The sequence below is a fragment of the Drosophila miranda genome, chromosome 3 (assembly GCF_003369915.1).
Source record: "Drosophila miranda strain MSH22 chromosome 3, D.miranda_PacBio2.1, whole genome shotgun sequence".
NCBI classification, from domain to species: Eukaryota; Metazoa; Arthropoda; class Insecta; order Diptera; family Drosophilidae; genus Drosophila; species Drosophila miranda.
Window position 1 is genome coordinate 8,565,374 of NC_046676.1, and position 19,746 is coordinate 8,585,119.

The 19,746-nt window shown below is 43.3% G+C and overlaps 1 protein-coding gene across 2 annotated transcripts; it reads right to left on the minus strand.

Annotated features, from left to right (window-relative positions):
- Positions 1-544: 544 nt before the first annotated feature.
- LOC117187696 (calbindin-32) lies at positions 545-19,442 on the minus strand. 2 transcript variants are annotated; one of them, XM_033390405.1, is made up of 12 exons: positions 19,268-19,442; positions 10,285-10,479; positions 10,138-10,223; positions 9,956-10,045; positions 8,771-8,857; positions 8,527-8,667; positions 8,316-8,371; positions 8,192-8,237; positions 3,855-3,866; positions 1,041-1,097; positions 905-976; positions 545-841 (listed from the first exon to the last, which is right to left on the minus strand). In XM_033390405.1, exons 2-12 carry the CDS (start codon positions 10,433-10,435, stop codon positions 695-697), a joined length of 945 nt encoding a protein of 314 aa, XP_033246296.1. In that variant the 5' UTR covers positions 10,436-10,479; positions 19,268-19,442; the 3' UTR covers positions 545-694. The 2 variants fall into 2 exon arrangements, with proteins under 2 accessions (XP_033246296.1, XP_033246297.1); XM_033390406.1 differs by lacking the exon at positions 3,855-3,866 and having other exon boundaries at positions 19,268-19,441.
- Positions 19,443-19,746: the final 304 nt, after the last annotated feature.

Here is a 19,746-nt window from a genome sequence, read left to right on the forward strand (position 1 = left end):
TATCCACAATCCACAATTATTAACAACAATTATCTACTAGTTCTAGCCACACACATTTATATATTTATATGTAAATACAATCTCAAATAAATCACGACTGATTCTGTTGTGTTCTTAAGTTTAGCTACATTTATTTTAAGTTATCGTTTTGTAATTTAACAAAAAAAATAAATATATATATGTATGTGTATATATCTATATATAGGCAAATACATTTAGAAAATATACGTAAATATATAATATAATATAATATAATATAATATAAAATCGATGTACTGTACTGAATTTGGTTTAATTCTTTTGTTTTACTTTAAAATAAGTGGCTCGATTTAGTGTTGCTTGGATAAATTTTCGGCTTGGAGTAAATATATCTTTGGTGTTTCAGTTTGGGGAGGAAATACATACATATATACTCTCAATAGCTTAACATACGATAAACATTTATTTAAGCTTGAAACATTTATGTTATATATAGTTTTACCAATAGTTTTTGTTTTTTTATTTGTTTGCTTTTTGTTTCGGGTAGCATCTCCATTTCATTTGCTGTGGAGATCCTCCATCTTTACCAAAATCGTTTATATTCTGCTAATTTTTCAGCAGGTTTAAAGTAATCAATTGCCTCGTGGCCTTCGGTGCCTAGATTTTGGGGCTTACCAAAAATGGGTGACAAATATGGAATCGGCTAAAAATCCCTTTACTCCTCGTCGTCGGGCGATATTTTGGCCAGTGTCAGGAGGATCATGGTCAGCTCTTTGCGGGAGATCTTGCCGTGCTTGTCATGGCCCACGCCCCGCATGATGGTCTCCTCAAAGGCGGCCAGATCCTGGGCATCGTAGTCGTCCTGTATTTCACAATAGCGAAACGTTGATAAGACCAGCCGCCGATGGCCCTGACTGAAACTTACCTTCTTGACCAGCTCCAAAAGATCCTTGAGGAAGCCCTTGAGCTCCTCATTTTCAATGGTGCCGCTGTTGTCCTGCAAGATTTTTAGTTGATTGACATTTCTGTTGACTTCTTGACAGATTTCAATGTTTACTTACGCGATCGTAGAGCGAGAACACCTTCTCTATATCGTCTTTGGTCAGCTTTGTGGCACCCTGCGATGAGGGAGAGATGGGAGCAAACATTTAATGCGTTTCCTAATATACCATTGGATATAAACATTTTGAACAGACAGTAGTGGTTTATCCACAGCTATAACAACTAGGTTTAGCATACTTTCCAGATTGATTTTTGTCGAAAATTCACTTCAGTACAGAATATTCACAAATAAAATTCAGTTTTTCTCCATACTTTCCTCTGCAAGTATGCTAAAACTTTAGCTGTGGAACTTTCTTTACAGTGGGAGTAACATCCAACAGTTAGAGGATTCACCAAAGCACACCTTTCAGATCCCACAAACAAGATGGGTCCGCGATAATCATGCAATGATGGAATCGGAGAGGAGGTGCTTGATTTTACGACATCATATATCGGCTCTATATGATTTGTGTGCGATTTTGTGCGATTTCCGAAATGATTTGTTACATACAAAGCTGTCGAATGCATGCATTTCATGCAACATGTGGGTTTGGGTGGGCTAACAAACTATCTCGCTCTTCCCAAATCTTCCTCGGGAAAATATCCCCTAAGGATACCAGCATATGGCATGTAAGGGGCAGGACAAAAATACATACATATTCCATATTTACAGACATTTGTTATTACATTTGTATTATGCTAATGCTGAAAGCCTTCGTATAATTAAGCTAAATGAAACATTCTGCCAATTGTGTGCTTATGCCATTGACAGTTCCTAATTAACAAGAATTATTCCAAAGGTGCTGGCCATTTTTCCCGTACATTAGCCTCCGTCGAGGCTGGGCTCCGTTCCGTTCCCTCCCGCCCCGAGAGTACAAGAATTTATCGATTCCATTTGTGCTCGAATTACTTTTCTTTTCTTTTCTTTTCTTTTCACTCATACTCCCACTACCACTACCACATCCATGCGAGTGTACTATACCTTAAACACACACTCAGGCACACACAGACATGCAATTTGTTTTTTTTTTTTTCGGTGGTTATGTAATGAAATGCAGCCCTCGCGGCGCCCAAGCTCAAAGTTAGTGGAGAGGCCAGCTGGGCGCGGTACGGCGCCTCAAGAGCTGCCCCAAAAGTTACGAGGTGGAGCTCAAGGTGTTGTTACTTCTGTTATCCTTGGCCGCGACAACGCATTTGGCGCATTCCTTGTGCGGTCTTAAGGGGATTACGAACCCATTAAGAGGCTGTGCCCTTTTCTTGTCACCCCTTTCTTGAGCTGCGCTTAAGCCATCAAAAATATGTTCATCCCGGCATTAAAAAAGTTTAGCGCGTTCCATTTGCTCAAATTCATTTTTTCGGCAGCCGTTTTCTTGGAATTGAATGCCACACACGCTGTTGTTGTTGTTGTTGTTGTTGTTGTTGCCCCGCTCTTTTGTCAAATTGCTCATACTTAAGTCGACTTTCGCCCGGAACGTGACGCTCATCCATTGCTAAAATGAAGTAATTATTTTACACTTCAACACTTTGAGACCCGCTGCCAGCGCCAGCGCCAGCGGCTGCGGCTGTGGCTGCCATTATCCATATGGCACTGCCTCAAAGTTCTTCTTCCTCTCACTCAATGACTAAATTATGCAAAAGGTTATGTTCTCGCTCCCGGTGATGGGAGGTGGTAGCGCGGCAAATGTGTAATTTGCGGACCCCACATTAGGTTAGGTCTAAAGCTGTTCACGTACCATCCCAGCCTCCGAATATGTGTGCATGTGCTAAGTGTGCCATTGGGTGGACAAATACAAATGCCATCAAAAGTCTAATTAGTAGCCCATAGCTATCATTCTCAGTTGGGCCTCAGTGCACAGAAAAGAGGGAAGAGTGCCCTCCTAATGATAATCTGCAGTAAGCTCTTATTAATTGCAAGCTCTCGTACGCTCTCTCTCGCTCTCTGTCCACAAACATAAAGTTCTGGCTAAACGAGGTGGCCTGCTGTGATGTGTACTCGAATGTGTAATCTATAGAAATACATTTCAAAGGCAAAAAGATATTTTTTGTTGAACGCCGTGGTACTCCATATTTTGTTGTATAGCTATAGATATGAAAATACTAATAAGCGTGGCTCCGCTGCAAATCAGCTGCAGTTTCGTTTAACCAGTGCTTTTGCGGAGAACTAAGCTTGAGGACTAACGGATCTTCATTGTGTATTAGCTTCTCAGAAAGTTGCATAGACAGAGAGCGTGAGTGAGAGAGAGAGAGAGCTTTCTTCCCACCTTTGCTCTCTGGTTTTAGGTGGAGCTGTTGCTTAGCTTTATTTTCACGTGTTTATAAGTGCCTTAGGTATTTTTCTCCCACCGCCAGGCCACAAAACATCCAAAGCAAAATCACATTCGCATTCCCATTCAACCAGAAAATACAAAGGGAAATTATCAAAGGAATAACATTTCATGCTGCGTCCATGCATTCCAAACCCACACGAATCTAATCAAATGCAAAGCAGCTTTGGGCAGTAAAGTTTCTGTTTTTTTTTTGGCTTGGGAAATATACTAGCTACGTACACAACACAATCAATCTACAATACCAGGAAAACAAAAGAAAATTCAATACAAATATATGCTTTGGCTTTCGCAAAGTAAGTGTTCAACAAAAACTCTTGAACGATACAAACACAAAAAACCAAAATTTTATTGACGGTTTTTATGGCGTCTCTCTCTGCGTGTAAATATATATATCTCTGGCCAGAATCTATCATATGTATAATAGAACGCCATCCAGTGGGGAATTTTTCGCCTTTTGGGGCTTTTTTTTTTTTTAATTCGGTGTTTGCATGGGAAATAAATACTTACATCAATGCCCTCCTTCAGAGTGTGGTTTTATATTCATATACAGTTTTTGGTTATTTATTTCAATTGCAGGAATATTCGAGTGTATGGTTACAGTAGGGAAGATTTGGTTTTTTGATTGTTTATTTTTTGCAGTTGCAGTGCAGTTTATTGGAGATATTATATTGGTGTGTATATACACAGCATATGGTTGGTAGAGTTGGTTTTCGAATTGCATTTGGTTATTGGAGCAACGTGTGAGAAATATGTAGTTGGCAGCCCCGACATGTTTGATGTCACGTGCAGAGTATTATTTAATTCGGTATACGGTATTTATTGTTGATTGTTGTTTGATTATTGTTATGTTGTTGGTTTAGAAAATAAAAACGCACAGGATTATCGAAATATATGCATAGTTCGTATAGGTACATATGTATGTAGTTGGTAGTTGGTTGGGCATAGAGGAGAAAGGCGGGGGAAAAACGAAATAAAATATATATATATATATAGAAAGTTAGAGAAGAGTTGAGAAATGTAAATTAAAATTCAAGTTTTCTTTTGTTTTAGTCCGAATCAGAAAAGCCGGCAACTCAATCCAAATCGGATTCATTTTCATTATATTACTCCGATACACATTGTAAGTATTTAATTAAGTTGCTGGCTTTCATCCGATACCAATTTTAGAATGTCACTGGTTTAGTCTAGAGTTTAGTTAGTAAGCTAAGCGATCTAGGATCTAGGATGCAGCAAAACTAAAAGAATCTCAGAAATATCAAGTATACGTCTACGCAAGACCAATGGGAGTGCAAAATATTTGCCGCTTGCAGTTGATCGCTGGTTTTATCTAGTTTATAAGAATACATACAAAATTAAAATAAAAGAAAAACCGCCATGTCTGTGTCGAGTCATCGGAAAAGGCCCTGGTCACGTTTTCACTTAGCCAAGTCTCTTACTGTGTCACAAAAATTAACGGACATTAAAACCATCGCATCTGTGGGGCAGTCCACTTTCAGGACCAGCATCAGCTTCTGCTGATCCCCCAGTCCCACTCCCACTTCCACTTCCACTTCCATTTCCATTTCTCTGTCCTGTTGCTGCACATTATGTCACTGTTCGTTGCGGTGCATGCGGCGAATACGTGATGTGCATTAGCATAAAGGTTTCTGCCAGTTTGGCCGTGAGCCAGCCAGCGGGAAGGGGAAGGGAGGCCAGCTACACTGTGCTGCAGAAAACAGACATTTCTGCCTGAACAGGATCAAAATATTGAAGAAAATGCTTAGTAAAGTTGCCCGCAGTTCAGTGTAAGCCGTGCGACCAAGTTGAGGTCAACTTTTCGGAGCGTTGTGACTGCAGTCCTGCCCTGTCCCGCTGTGCTTATCAAAATGCTGATGCATGCCCCGTTTTTATGGAGGTCCTAAGAAATTATAAAAAAGTAATAAGTGCACCTTCGGTAAATGTGCTGGAAGCGCCTATTTTATGGCTGCTTGAGCTTCTGCTTCGTGGCTTTTATGGGTCTTCAGAGACAAGGACAGAGCTGCTATCGGAGGTGGTCAGGTGACTGCTGCTTCCTTTGCTCGGTGGGACAGCAACCTTGTCGTCTCCACTGGATATTTCGATTAAAATCCAACTTGTTTCGTTTCGTTTCGTTTCGTTTCACATTGTGATGCATGATTCCAGCCACAGCTCCCTGCACTCCTCGCACACGCTGCGTCAATAAAAGCCAAATAAAATGTCGTTTGTGCTGCCAGCTGTAACAATGAGCAAATACGTAGGACTCTCATACCGTGAACAAGCATTGTTCAGTGTTCATTGCTGCGGCAGTGGCTGTGGCCTGCTCCATGGTGGCGTTGCTGCATCGTTGGCGTTGGATGCACACCAGAATGTGCTCATGTGCCACAGCAAAAGCAAAAGCAACGCCCAAGCCCCATCCCAAGTCCACAAAATGCCAACAGTTCCAACAACAATGTTTCTAGTGATGAAATGAAAGTTACTCCTTTGGGGATGTTGCAAGCTAACAAGCGATAGTTGACTAAGGATCCCAGCATGGATCGATGTACATACAGACAGTGGAGTATCAAGCCACAGATTGGTACACGGACTGGCAGCCGCTGGTACTAGATTTTATAACAATTGCATGGGAATTACATCCGTAATTGTGAAACTGCCTGACTGGTTTTCCAGTTGGTGACCAGCTGGTGTGTTCATTTTTTTCACTGTTTTCAATTTTCGTTCATTGGCCGCATGTACGTGTAGAGAGTGATTTTATCCCATGGAAATTGCACGCTGGCAACACAAACAGAAACAGGCAGAACTTGGATGCAACACTTTTGAATTAGTCCCCACCCCCCGTGTCCCCACTGTACCGTGTCTGTGCGATGTGAGACCACTCCACCTCCTGCTTCATCGGCAATGGCAACTGTCAATAAGCAGCGCCCAATGCGACTGAATCACGTACATTTGCAGCAAATAACAGAAGGAGGTCTGGGCGGCCAAAAGGAACTGTTAGACCCCCTACACCCCACTCTCCCTGTGTAGCCCAACTGATTGGCAGGAAAAACACCGCAAACCGTATTCTTTGGTAACAGGAAACGACACGCCAGACGGAAAGGAGTTGACGGAAGAACACAAACTGCCGTGCTCTTTGGAAGGGGCTGTGTGTGGTCTGTGCTCAGCAAACTGGGGAATATCCAAGGTAAGACAGCCCTGATCGAATTTATGTGTGTTATGAAATCCTACTTTTCCAGAAGATTTAGCCCAAATGTTACACAATTCATATATAAATTCTTCTTGGGGCTTCAGCATTTGTCTCGGCACAATTTCTTGCCTTAAACATCTGGTGCGCCGCCTTGGAGGCCAAGACAGGCGTTTCTTGTTCTTTAGTTGTGTCGTTTCCTGGCCAAAAGTCTGCTGAGCATGCTTAAAATGCGAAAACGGAAAACACGCTCAAAGTGTGAGTATATATTTTGGCCAAGTGCTGTTCTGCGGCCTCTTACGTGACATCTGACATCTGCGTGCTTCATTTAGCCGCAGTTGGTTTCGCCGACATTTGCTCAATTCGAATTTTGTAATGAGTTGCCAGCGCTACACTCCCCCCCCCCCTACACCCTGCCAGAATTTCCCAAGGGATTTTTCCCGGCATCTGGTGGCAGGCTCAGAAAAGTTTGCTTCCCTGAAAAAGGGCTGAAACTTTGCTAATTGTTTGGGTCTCTTTTTTTTGGTGAAAACTGATATTTAAGTATTTCATGAGGCCATTCCATCTGGCGTGGGCCATTTTACCTTTTACTTTTTGCCTATGCATTCGTTTTCCTTCTTTTTTTTTAGAACCCAATCCCAAAAACATCAAATCTGTTGGGACACGGACAAGCCAAAAGGGGATGCGAAATTGATTTCGAAGGCTCCCACGCATCGCAATTTCATCATAGCGGTACAGGATGATGGCACCTGAGGTGTGTGGGGTGTGGGGTGTGGGGTTTATTTCACCTGAGCTCTGCAACCATTTTGCTACATTTATTTTTACGTTTCTAGACAATATTTCTCTGTCTCTTTTTTTTCGGCGGAGCTATTTATGGCCTCGGCCATGACTTTATTTTCGGCGACGCAGCGAGAATTTTCCTGAGGCGGGGATTGCCTTGCGGAAGAGGATTCAATTTGTTGCTGGAGTTTGCTGGGGTTATACCTTTTTTATGGGCTCTCGATTTCAATGTTGAGCTCTGAATTGAATTTGTTGAATAAACGTTACATTCTTGCAATGAGAGAGCATTAGGAGTGTGTGCCTGGGTGTTTTTGGAATGGAATCCGTATGGAATCCAATCCTCCGCATGAGTGAGCGCAGTGAGCAAAATACTGCCCAACTGCAGCTGCTGCTCCTTCAAGGAAGTACTTAAAATAATGAGAATAGACATGGAGAGGGCTAATTACAGATTCCCACCATCCATCTGTTCCCCAATCAATTTAGGATGTCAATTCCCTTAAGTCGACACAGACATTGCTGGAAAATAATTGATATCAATTAAGCATAATTAAATGAAATTATAAATGTATTATTTTGCTGAATGCATTGCTTGTTGAGTTAATTGCAAAGCTAGGTTAGTTGGCAAGTCCAGGCTTCGGCTAGAGCTAGTGAGGGACTAAAAACAAAGCTAACCAAAGTGCAAGTAAACGTGTTGGGCAAGCCAAGAAGGAGGTCTGTTCGAGCCATACTGGTACGGCTACACTCTGAGCACTCCACACTGATTGATGCTATCTTTTCTGGGGCAATTTCCTCAATCGAACGATCAGTTGCCTCGATTTGGATATGCCTACTTATGTACTCGTTTATTTCTTTCAGGGAGGAAATCAATGTCATATCGCTTGTCACTTACCTTAAACACCTGGCGGCAAAGGAAGTTCTCTTTGACCGGAAGCAATCTGCAATAAATAAGTTGAGGTTGTCAGACGCCCACCGTCGCCATCACCGACACTGCACAGGTCTTCAAGGACACTTACTTGGCCATTTCCGACAACTGCAAACGTCCGTCCTTGTTGGCATCGAAGACTTGCAGCTGAAAGTGCGGGAAAATTCATTAGGACTTACACCGGAAATGGAGGAAAGTGCTAACAGCTAATGCAAGGGATTTTTACAGCTTTTATTTGCGGTGATTGATTCCGAAAGCCTGTCATACTGGTTGTAAGAATTCAAGAGAGCTGCCATACATACCATAGTATCAGTGTACTCAATGAGCTTGTCCTCGGACACATCATTGATCTTTTTGGCCTCTTTGAGCAAATCGCGAAGGAAGTTCTTCAGTTCATCCGCCTCAATGTAGCCCGAGTTGTCGGTGTCATACTCGCGCCAGATCTAATTGGTTTGGAATTCCAAATAAAAAGGTACAATCAATGACAAATCGATTTGGGAATTCTCGGTCGGGAATGCGAAGGGGAACCTCTAGCTTGTCACTTACCTTCATGAATTCCACGCTCGATTCCAGTGGGTTATCGAAGCGGAAGAGCAAAAGGAAATTCTCCTCCATGGGCAAAAGTTGAGCCAGCTGTGAATGGTGTAGAGAGACGAGTGGCATACAATTTCGTCTGTTTCAATGCGGGGCGGGACTTGACAATAACTAAAGTTTCAAATGCATATTGTATGGGGTGTCCTTAGAGCGGGCTTCTGGAAACAGTTTCCGAAACGGCGGTGAGAGCTCTGGTTCTGGTGCAGCCCGGATTTTCCTCAACCGGAATGTGAAACTGAGCAGACAGACCAAGTTTTCTTCTTGGCTTTCATTAAAAACTTTCCGACATAATTGAAGTGTTGAATCTGGAAGCCCTCTGGTTTCCGTACCCTCTACTTTAATCAGCTGTGGCCCGATCAAATTCAAAAACTTTTCACTTGCGCTCTCTCTCTCTGCGCGAGTGCAATATTTGCATTTTTATTATTTGCTCTTGGTAATTAATGCACTATTGACATTAAAGTTGATCCCTAGACAGAATAACCAGACTATCCTTTCGGGTAAATAGTGGCAAATGAGCCAGCAGGCATTCCAATCGATACAGACTCTGTTCTGTTCGACATGGCGTATGAGCGATGCCACCAACCACATAAATTATGAATTCTTTATTTCTTTTGTACTTGTACCTTAATAAGCCCGCCCTGGGAAGGGACTGGGATCTTGAACTTTCCTCATAACTTTTTACGGGTGCTCATTTATCAAAAGTCCATTGTGCGGCCCCCAAAGAGTGCTTTATTCTTTCCACCATTCAAAGGCAATCCCGAATACAAAAAAAATTGCTTTCAGTAGTCCAATGCTGCGGCGGTGCCTGCTGGTCCAACTTCAATTAAAAACTCATTTCATAAGTGGGGAGAAAGTTTTTTTTTCGGGGAAAAACCTTGCCAGAAACGAAACTTTTTTTTGTTGGAAAAACGCCAAATAAATTATTGACACGGTTACGAGGGAGGGGTAGCTGGGAGTGCCGACATTTAAAAACCAATTGGGACAAGGAGCCACGGCCAGCGTCTCAAGTGAATGTCATTTGAATGGGAGAATACATTGCGCATACGACATGGGGGCCATCATCAAAGAAGCATTTTGTTGTGTGGCCCCGGGGGTCGGGTGAATTATGCAAGGCAGTCTCCTTTGAGCCATACACACCTCTCTGATATCGATTTTACCGTCCTGATTATCATCGTAGGCCTCCATGAAGCAGGACTTCAGCTCCTCGAGCATTGTGTCTGTGACGGCCTGGGGGATCGGGACGAGAGCAAGAACAAGCATATGATGAAGTGGCAGCTTAAAGTGCTTTATAATGGGGCTTATAATGGGGCGAAGCTTACCTCTGGACTGATGTCTGTGACATTGGCACTGGCCACGAACTCCCGGAGAAAGCCGTCCAGCTCAGTGCCCTCAATGTAGCCGTTGCCTGCAATGACAAATGTTGGGAAATCCCTAAGAGAATCACCATCTCTTATCATCGCACTCACCATCCTTGTCGTAGTGGGCCCAGACATCCATGAACTGATTGGCCGACAGCTTCTTGAGCTCCCGCGACTCAGGATCGCGGTACTGGCGCATAAAATTATGCGCTTTCTCGATCTGTACGCGCTTGGCGGCGGCGGCTGCTGCGGAATCCATTTCTTTTTGTTTATGCGGTATTTTTTTCTTGCTAAGAGAAGTACCTAAGGGTAAAGGGTAGAACAAAAAAAAAACAAGCAAATGCCTTAGTTGAAGTGCAATCACATACATATGTGTGTAGTTCTATACGCGGTTTTGTTATGCAGCAAAAAAGGAGAGTGGAGATCCCCAATGTTGTGTAAAGAATGTGGAAGTTCCTGTTGTTAGCTGAATATTGGGTAACGGAGTGGTGGAGCCCCGTTGTCAGGCCAGTGTGGGACATGGGGCAGAGAAACCCAGTTGTCAACCTTGCTGAAACCCTTAAATTAATATCATAAAATACACTCACACCCTACCCAAAGAAACACAGCCGCAGCGGGAGATCCCATGCAGCAAAGGAAGCGCACATTGCATTCGTGCCGAACTCCCCCGCAGCGACAGCGTCAGAACAGAAGAGACAGTACGCCACGTACATAGCCCCCTTGCTGACCCGCTCTCTTCGCCACCCTCTATGTGCCTCTTTTTGTGCTGTCACAAGTTATCTGAGTTAAATACGTCACAAGGCGGAATAAAGGAAGGAGAAGTGTAAACGAAATTGCTATACAATGTCTACAGCTGCCTGGCGGGGGGCGCAGTGCGGTGGTTCTAAAAATAAAACAAGAAAACGCAGAACTTGCAGAGCTCGCGGCAGCGGGAGAGCAGCAGTTAAGTAGAGCTTAAGACAGAGAGAGAGAAAAAAGAGCAGCCGTTGGGCGAAGCTTAAATCAAAGGCAGAGGCTTGGGCAGAGGGAGAACACAGTAAGCGCAGAGCACGAGAGCGAATCTGGAAGCAGAGACAAAGAAGAAGCATTTACTTCTATATCTATTTCTATAGCTTTATGCTTAGCACATTGCTGGCATAGAACGAATGGACCTGCGAGGGTATCAAAGCTTCGGATTGATTCGCAGCTATCATTGTTTTTGTATTTGTTGCTCTGCTGTGCTCATCTGTCCTGTCCAAACAGGATATTTGCAGTGGGAATCGTTGACAGCTTGTTGCGGCTGCTGCGGCTGCTGCGGCTGAGCCACGCACCGGACGCACAGAGGCATAAATTCCCCCGACAGTGGTCTGTCATTCAGGGAAATGTCCCATGCAGCTTAATGAGCAGAGCGGACTATATTGTCTATTTAGCAGCCAGAAAGTGAGGAAATCAGGAGACAGAAGACAGAAGACAGAAGAAGAGTGCAAATTAATTCCCATTTTGTTTCAGTTTACTATTAAAAGCCACCCACTGTGCCAGAAATGCCGTGCCACCACCAACTTGTTGACTGTCATTGTCCTCCTGCTGGCAGCATTCTGTGTCCTCCTCCGCCAACATTGTTTATCGAGCCCCTACCTACCAATAGGTATTAACTTTTCATTTAATTTTGCAGGCTAGCGAGATGACGGGCGAAAGTTTTTACATTGTTCCCGGGCACTTTAGGAACTTGTGCAATCTGCCAGCATAAAACAAGCGGCTTCCACATTAACCAATGAGGGGGGTAGTCAGCGGCGGCCATTAGCTGCAGACCCTTATGACAAAGGCAGAATAAAGACCTTACTGCTCCGACATTTTATGGACTGGAAATTGCATTGCACCCAAAGGTTTTGCTCAGGCATCTGCCGTTTCCGCATCACTCCATGATAGTGGGAGACAGAGAGAGCGGGAGAGGGGTACGATTATGGCGTAATGTTGGCCGAGAACTTTCCCAATTTAGAGTGCAAAATGGCAAATACTCTTGGCCCGAGGCCAAAGGGCCGGCCAGCTAATGTTATATATTGAAGGTTGAACTACGGCCGTCATATAAGTTTCGTAATGAAAAGTGCAGAGCAGTGCAAAAATTGCATCGATAAGAACACGAATTTAATGAACAAATAGATAGAGGTGAAAGCGAACAAGGAAATAAAGCTCGTGTCCCATTATCATGTCTCATCTCGGTTGCACGACGACCAAGAAATCGATAGCGAATCCTATTGAATAGCATAATTTTGGATCAGGTAACATCATTAATGGCCGCCTTGCATGGCACACAATTATCAAGCCTCGTTGCATAAGGTTCTGTTAGCACAATGGAAGCGCGCGTGTTCGAGTGCTCCCACTGAACGCACGACCTGCCACTGCCACAGCGGCTTACCTGTCAATGGATCTGCCCGTCTGTCTGCGTGTGCACACCTCTGACATTGACAGTGGCTCGTCCTACGCTGTTCCTTATCCTTATCCGTATCCGTATCCCTACCCTACCTTGGCTTCGCCCCCACTTGAGTATATTGTGGGAATGTCGTGGCTTTAAGTGCATTAAGCTCAGTTTGCAATTTAATTTGAGTGCTTGTCTGTTTACTTCTCACGCTGGCCTCTGTTTTTCTTTTCCTTTTCCCTTTACCAAAGGCAACCCCTTCCCTTTTTCCACTTTATTCGTGCTTGTTGCTGCCAATTTGCTCCCCCCCCCCCCTTTAGGGTTCGTGCCGGTATTGTTTCTATTTTTAAACGTTTCTCCCTCGCCGACGCTATTCGACCCAAGTCTGAATTATGCATTAGTGTTTCTTGTGTTTGATTTCCGATGTTGGCCGCCTCGGCTTACGGTTATTTATAGCCTTAATTGTGCCTCAGGTAATCTTTTCCATTGATTGGGCCTGGGGCTGGTCAAGCAAGGACTTTTGTGTCTGGCAAGGCTATTGATGGTCACACTCCCAATCAGGCATTGCCAGCCCCCAATTAAGTGATACTTTGTGGGATAAATCGCACACCATTTCTCATCGCTATGAGTGCACTCTCCAACATGAGATTGTGACGTCAAGCGAGTCAATACGAGTAATAATCACATTAGAGTTATAATGCATCTAATAATTCACTTGGGGGGCACATCCGGGCCCCACATTTTCCATTAGCTTTCGTGCAGGAAATTTCCTGTTTACTACCTGACCATAATTCACTTTTTCTTTAATGTACAGCCGCGGCACATTCTCCTGTTGCGGCCTTGGGGGGGCGGGGTGGAGCTGTTCTACAACTAGAAAAGCATTTTTACAGGCCACCAAATAACCGTCGTATAACCAAGACATCTGCCGCAGCAGTATGAATGTCAGTCGCCCAAAGTCATATTCATAAATAATAATATAAAAAAAAGAAAAAAACTCCCACACACACACACACGCATGGACAGACAGACAGCCTTTGAATGTATTCAAGTGCAGCAGTCCCGGGGCAGACACAAGAAACTGCACGGAAAATTGAAATGAATGAGTGAGTGGCTGAGCGAATGACTGACTGACTGACTGACTGCTTGTGCCTGTTTTAGCAGTTGAATTATAGAGCAGACATGCCTTCTCTTGTTCGGTTGAGTGTGTGCTTGGGCCTGACTGTACGTACTAGTACGTACCTTGATTCTCTTTCATGCCAGAGTGAATAAGCCGGCGCCAGGTAGAGCCAGAGCGAGAGCTCAGATGCGGCATTCGCCGTCAAGTGGTCCCCTTCGCTCGGCATAATACCCGTAAACTTATCCTTGGCTGGGCGCCACTCCAAAGCACCGAAACCCCAAAGCGAAACAAAAGGCACGAGCTGACATTGACATTTACTACTAGCCGTTACTCGCGGTGGGTGGTGGGGGGTTGGTGGAGGCGAAACAAGGCCTATCCCATCCATATGTGTCCATGCATACATAATGTAATAGTATTCATCAGTTAATACCTTAAGCTGGTTATTAAACGAAGTCTAATACATTGATTTGCATGTAAATGGATGAAACAGAAAACCAAATCTTCGCTTTCCCGGAAAAGGCTTAGTCGGGTGGGGGGGTGGTGGTGGAAATCGTATAATTTATGGCCCAAGCCCGGAGGTTGACAATTTGTAACACCCGACCAAGTACAGAATTATTTATTGCATTTTATTTTATTGTATTTTTTGGCAGGGCAGGCATCATAAAAATGCAGTTAAAAATGTAAATGCCAATTTGTTGGGTCCTTAGAAAGCGGAACGGAAGATAATTTACCGAGGTTTGATGGAAGTCTTCCTTGTATCTTTTTGAAGGTAAAATAGCGCAGGTTAAAACCAAATCCCTGCACTGCAGCTATCTGTCGCGAAAGAGAGCGAAAGATCTTCTCGGAGGTGTCGGACTTCTTAAGCAAATTAGCAGCGGTAATTTACGATTCGATTTCGAACAAAACAGAGACAATTTATGGGGTGCAAAAATAGCTTTTAATTGGCAAAAGCCATTTGAAATATGGCCATATCAATAGAACTAATCCCAGACCAGACCAGCCCAGCCCAGCCCAGCCCAGAGAGGCAGAGAGAGAGTACTCTTAATCGAATGGTTTATTGCATTTGATGATTTTAATAAATTGCTTTATTTATTTTTCCTTTCTGTGCCTGCGCCGAACGATTTAGTAGCAGCATTCTGAGGCATCTGTTGATTTATGGACCCACATACTCGTATGTACACGTGCACCGCCTCACGAGTATACGGAATGCCCTTCTTCTTCCTGCAGATCTTTTTGTAAACAATTATAGAAATCCAAGAACGATTTCCTTTGTAATTTATTGTCGATAATCGGCTTAATTTGTATACTCCGTGGAAAAGCGATTACAGCATCGCATGCAAAGTGCTGATGATGATCCCTCTATATATAGATCTTACAACTGCCAGCTCTGGCCAAATTATTGTCATGCTAGGGAGCTCCGGCTAGGAGATGTTTACAGTTCGACTTTTGTGTGTTTAATTTGCCATTTTAATTTGCCTTTTTTCTCGCGCCTCGAAATGTGTGCAAAAGAAGATGTGTGAAAAAATGCTGTGCAGCATACTGGGTGGGGGTGGGGAGGACGGACTGCTGGGGGGAAATAGTTTTCCCGTTAAGCCAGTTGTGAAAGTTTTCAACTTTTTTTTTTGTTTTTATTTCTCGCAATTCAGTCTGGAATTTCATTACGCTTTATTGGTCTACTAGTTTTTTTGTTTGCTGCTGGTCACTCTGGCCAATCTAATTAGCGTTGCATTCGTTGGAGTCTGTTGGAATTCTATTGAAAAAATACCCTTGCCTTGCATATGCTGGGAGAAATCTAATGAATGGTGGTATTTCCTGTGGCACGGCCGCATGACACGCATGTCCCGTCCGCCGCCCGCCGCCCGACTGCATCCTGCTGTGCCTTGGAGAGTTTTAATTAAATTCTCTGTGGCATCAGAATCGGATTACCGATGGTGGGAGGCGGGGCTATGCCAGGGGAGGCTCTGCATGTGGCCATTTTTATGGGCTCTTATTAGTCCCCTGTCTGATGGCACTGATGGCGCTTTTCGATCAACGTTTCTCTGAGGCCGCGCTTTGCTTATTTTTAGTTAGCAGCTAAAAGCAAATTATCGCAAGCTCAAAGCAAAGAGAGAGAGCGAGCGGGCGAGCCAAAGAGAGTGACAGTGGAGGGGGTGTCGTTCAGTGCGAGATCTGTTCACCTTCTGATGGCACTGGAGCTTTGATCAACGTTTCTCTGAGGCCGCGCTTTGCTTATTTTTAGACAGCAGCTAAAAGCCCTCCATCGAAAGCTCGAAGGAACGAGAGCGAGAGAGAGACGCAGTGGCGAGGGTTTCGTTCAGTGCGTATGCTTATGGAGAACTTTCAAAAGAAACGGCGTGTCTTGTTTTACACTTTGAGATAAAGGATGGGCACGTCGTAATGGAGGTGTCAGTCACTCAATTTGGACGGACACATGTCCAGGACATGCCATAGGTGGGGCAGGACATATGTACATATGTATGCATGATGGCCTATAAATAACAGAACGACATCAAAACCAGGAAAGCAAGAATACCTTCGGTGCCCAAAGACATTGATTGATCTATGTATGCTTCAATCAACTAATACTATATGATTTAGTCAACTGATCCTATCGGGTCGCCACTCATGAATAGGGTAGATACTCGTGCTATACAGACAAATACATTTTTTTTTATTTTTTTTTTAATAAGCGCGAGAGCTACGCAATTACTGGTATTTCCAATTCCATTTCCATTTCCATTGCGTGGTGTGATACAAATTAAAAACCACCACAAGGAGAGCGAAAAAATGAAAACAAGAATAACAAAGCAGAGTGCCAGCGAACGAAAATCAGAGTCAGTCGAAAAAACCATCATCTATTATTCTTGTGTTGGCTTTCTGTGTTTTCCAACGAATTCAGGAAAAAGCAGAGCCATAAAAAATCGAACAAAAGATCGCCACGAATGCGGGTGGCAGTTTGTTTGTACAATTAAATGTGTACATATTCCACCATATTAATATTTACTTAAGAGTTTTTAAAGGTTTCCCCTCCTCATTGTTTATTCCTTTGATGGCGTCACAACTGGCAATTGTCCAACTAGTCCCTCCCACTGAACGATGCAAACATTTACATATAGCCAATATAATACACTGCTGTGTGTAAATAATAATCAAGATATAATAATCATAATAAAAAATAATAATGGGGCCCTGGGCCCCAAAACGCAATTAACCAGCTGGAGGTCCATGGCAAGGCAAAGGGAAACGGAAAACGGAAACGAGTGTGTCAGATTTCTGACTCGAAGAAATGCCCGCAAAGAGAGCCGCAAAGTTATGCTGAATGCTGGGAGCGTCTCCCCAACGTCTCCAAAGCCAGGGCCCCGGGGAAAGGAGGCCCGCGGCGCGGCAAGAACTTTTCGAAAGAAATGCCTCGTAATTAGAATAATTATTACCGCTAGGCGCGAATGTTTTGTAATGGCACTTTCAGTTTTGACATTGTTCAAAGATAATTACGGCCCAATACCTGTGGGCGGAATTCCCCCTCTGCGGCGGCCCAATGAATGAGTGACCTGCTGGGAAATTTAACGGCACTTTGGGAATAGCCACGAAAAGAGCATAGAAAGGCAGGGGGAATAGGGCAAATCAAGTGCGTGTACGGAACTTTCACTAGTTAAAAGCTTTAATTAGATTAAATTTAGATCGAATACTGTGTACAAAGACCAACCGTCGGAATATCAGAATAAATTCAATTGAATTCTCAAAGCCAAACAAATTGCCATTTTAAACATCTTATTAATCTTCGGGATACCAAGAAAATGATTAAAATGAATCACAATTGATCATTGCTCATCTCCGCTCCTGTCAAATGACGTCGGAATATCTAGCGGTTGTTTGTCTTCCGCCGACTGCCTTCTCCAAGAACACCCAGATATTTATAAACGTAATTTCGCTTCCTTCCCATTGCCATTAAATACAATACTATCTGGCGAAACGCAAACAAGGCCTTCCCTTCATTCTGGGCTCGTTAGCATTCTGGGCATGTCAGACGACGACTGCCCGACTGCCCGCCAATCATATTTATTTTGATAATTTTTTCGGCTTTCATATTCCAATTCCTATTTATTTATGCTGCACGGGCGCGTGTACAATGCGCTTTTGTGCGAATCAAGAGGAACGAAAACAAAAACAAGGGGAGCTTGTTTTTCAGCGACTGAAATATTCGATACCCTGCCAGTGAGTGCTATAAGATGTAGCACTTGGATTATTCTGGAAAACAATAGTTTCCCCCCATGAAAACCCTTGACTTTTTCCAATGGCAAACTTTATAATGTAGTAATCGTATAAACATTTTTTATTGAATCAAAAATGTTACCTTCTTTGGGGAAAGAAAGGGTATTTGAAATAATTGTAAAATTAGTTATTCAAATGTATTCAAAAATAATTCTAGGGCTTTGGTTCGCTGTGCGAGGCGATTATAAATAAATGCACAAAATAATTGCCATTTGCAGATTGATTGAATTCAGAGGACGCGCTGCTCAGCAAGTGACAATTGGCATGTCGTCCAATTAGCAAATCTGGCCTCGAAACACGAAACACTCTGCTCTGATTTCGGGCACATCTTCAAGGGAATCCGCACAAAGGGTTGCCATATTTTTAGAGCTGTACATACATACATACATACATACATATACATATTATTGCGTTGCTGTTGCATACGCTCGGGCGCCGAGTGCAAGGGAGCCGCTGGGAAATTTATGAATGAGCATAAATTATGGGGACTCATCGTAAATGTTGGCACGCAGCACACAGGCACACAGGCCCTTGGCATTCCACAACAGCCACATTGACACCCGTCGAGGAGCCATTATTTTCCTGCTGTCTGTCCTTCCCCCCGAATCGTGTGTAATTTTGCGAATGAATAAACAAAGACAAGGACATCAACGACGGCATCTCAGTGTCAAGTCTTTCGACGGCCATTAGGCATACAAATGAGGAGGTATGGCTGTCCCTATTTGAGCCCTTTTATTGAATGCGGGCTTCGCAGAAAAAGTGTCGCCAAAAAGGTCGGAAGCGACGAAAACCAAATGAAGCCATTTGCAAGCTTCAACCTGTCAGCGACATGAATATTCATGCTGTTGCTCTCTTTTTTTGAGTGTTCGAAAGGGTTTTGAAAATCTCAAATGTCAGCTCTGGCATGGGACAGCTCTGACTAATTTTAGCTGGATTTGAAGCAGCTTTTGGCATATTTGATGAACACTTTTGAACACCAGCATTTGATAAATTGTTTTTAAAAAAAATATTCAAGGTTTCAGCGTTAGAAAATCGAGCGTACATTTTGAAATATATACATTTTGGCATCTGCTTTCAATCTGATTTGCATTTTGAAACTTTCCAGAGATCTTTAAGCGTATATCAAAGAATGATCTGATCATCTTTCGTTCAAGGAAATTCAATACAGTGAAACATGTCTTGGATGGATACACAGAACAAATACTAAAAAAATTCCATTTAATATTCCTTAATGTATCTATATTTTGTTTATATTGTGTATATTTAAGAGATTTTTCTTTGTAAATTGCTCAATTTTTGAATAGAATATTTACTTTTTTGAAGCTGCTTCGATTTCCTGTTTTTTGTATTCACTTTTGTGCACTTATCGGACTTAAATCTTTGAAAATCAACTACTAATGGAACGCACGCGACGATTAACTTTGGATAGTTCACGGGGGACTTTTGGAGAACCGTAAGCGACTAGAATCCTTTGCAGACTGCTACGAATGCGGACTGGTCTTTGCTTTTATCAAACCAAGAAACTCAACACACGGCAAAACGCCAAAACGCCCAAGAGAGAGAGAGAGCCATCGTATTTTACCCGGGGCCAAAATGAAGCGTAGGCGCCACCATGTTGCTGGCCGGAGAGGTGGTTGCCGTGCAGCATGTTGCTGGCAACAAACTGTTGAATTTCTCATTGTTTTTTGGCCCGTTTCCTTTCCTTTTTGTGCGTGTCTGTGGTTCTTCTTCTGCTTCCCTATGTCTCTCCGTGCGGTTTCCAGGCATTCCATAAACAAACGCCATCCGCCTT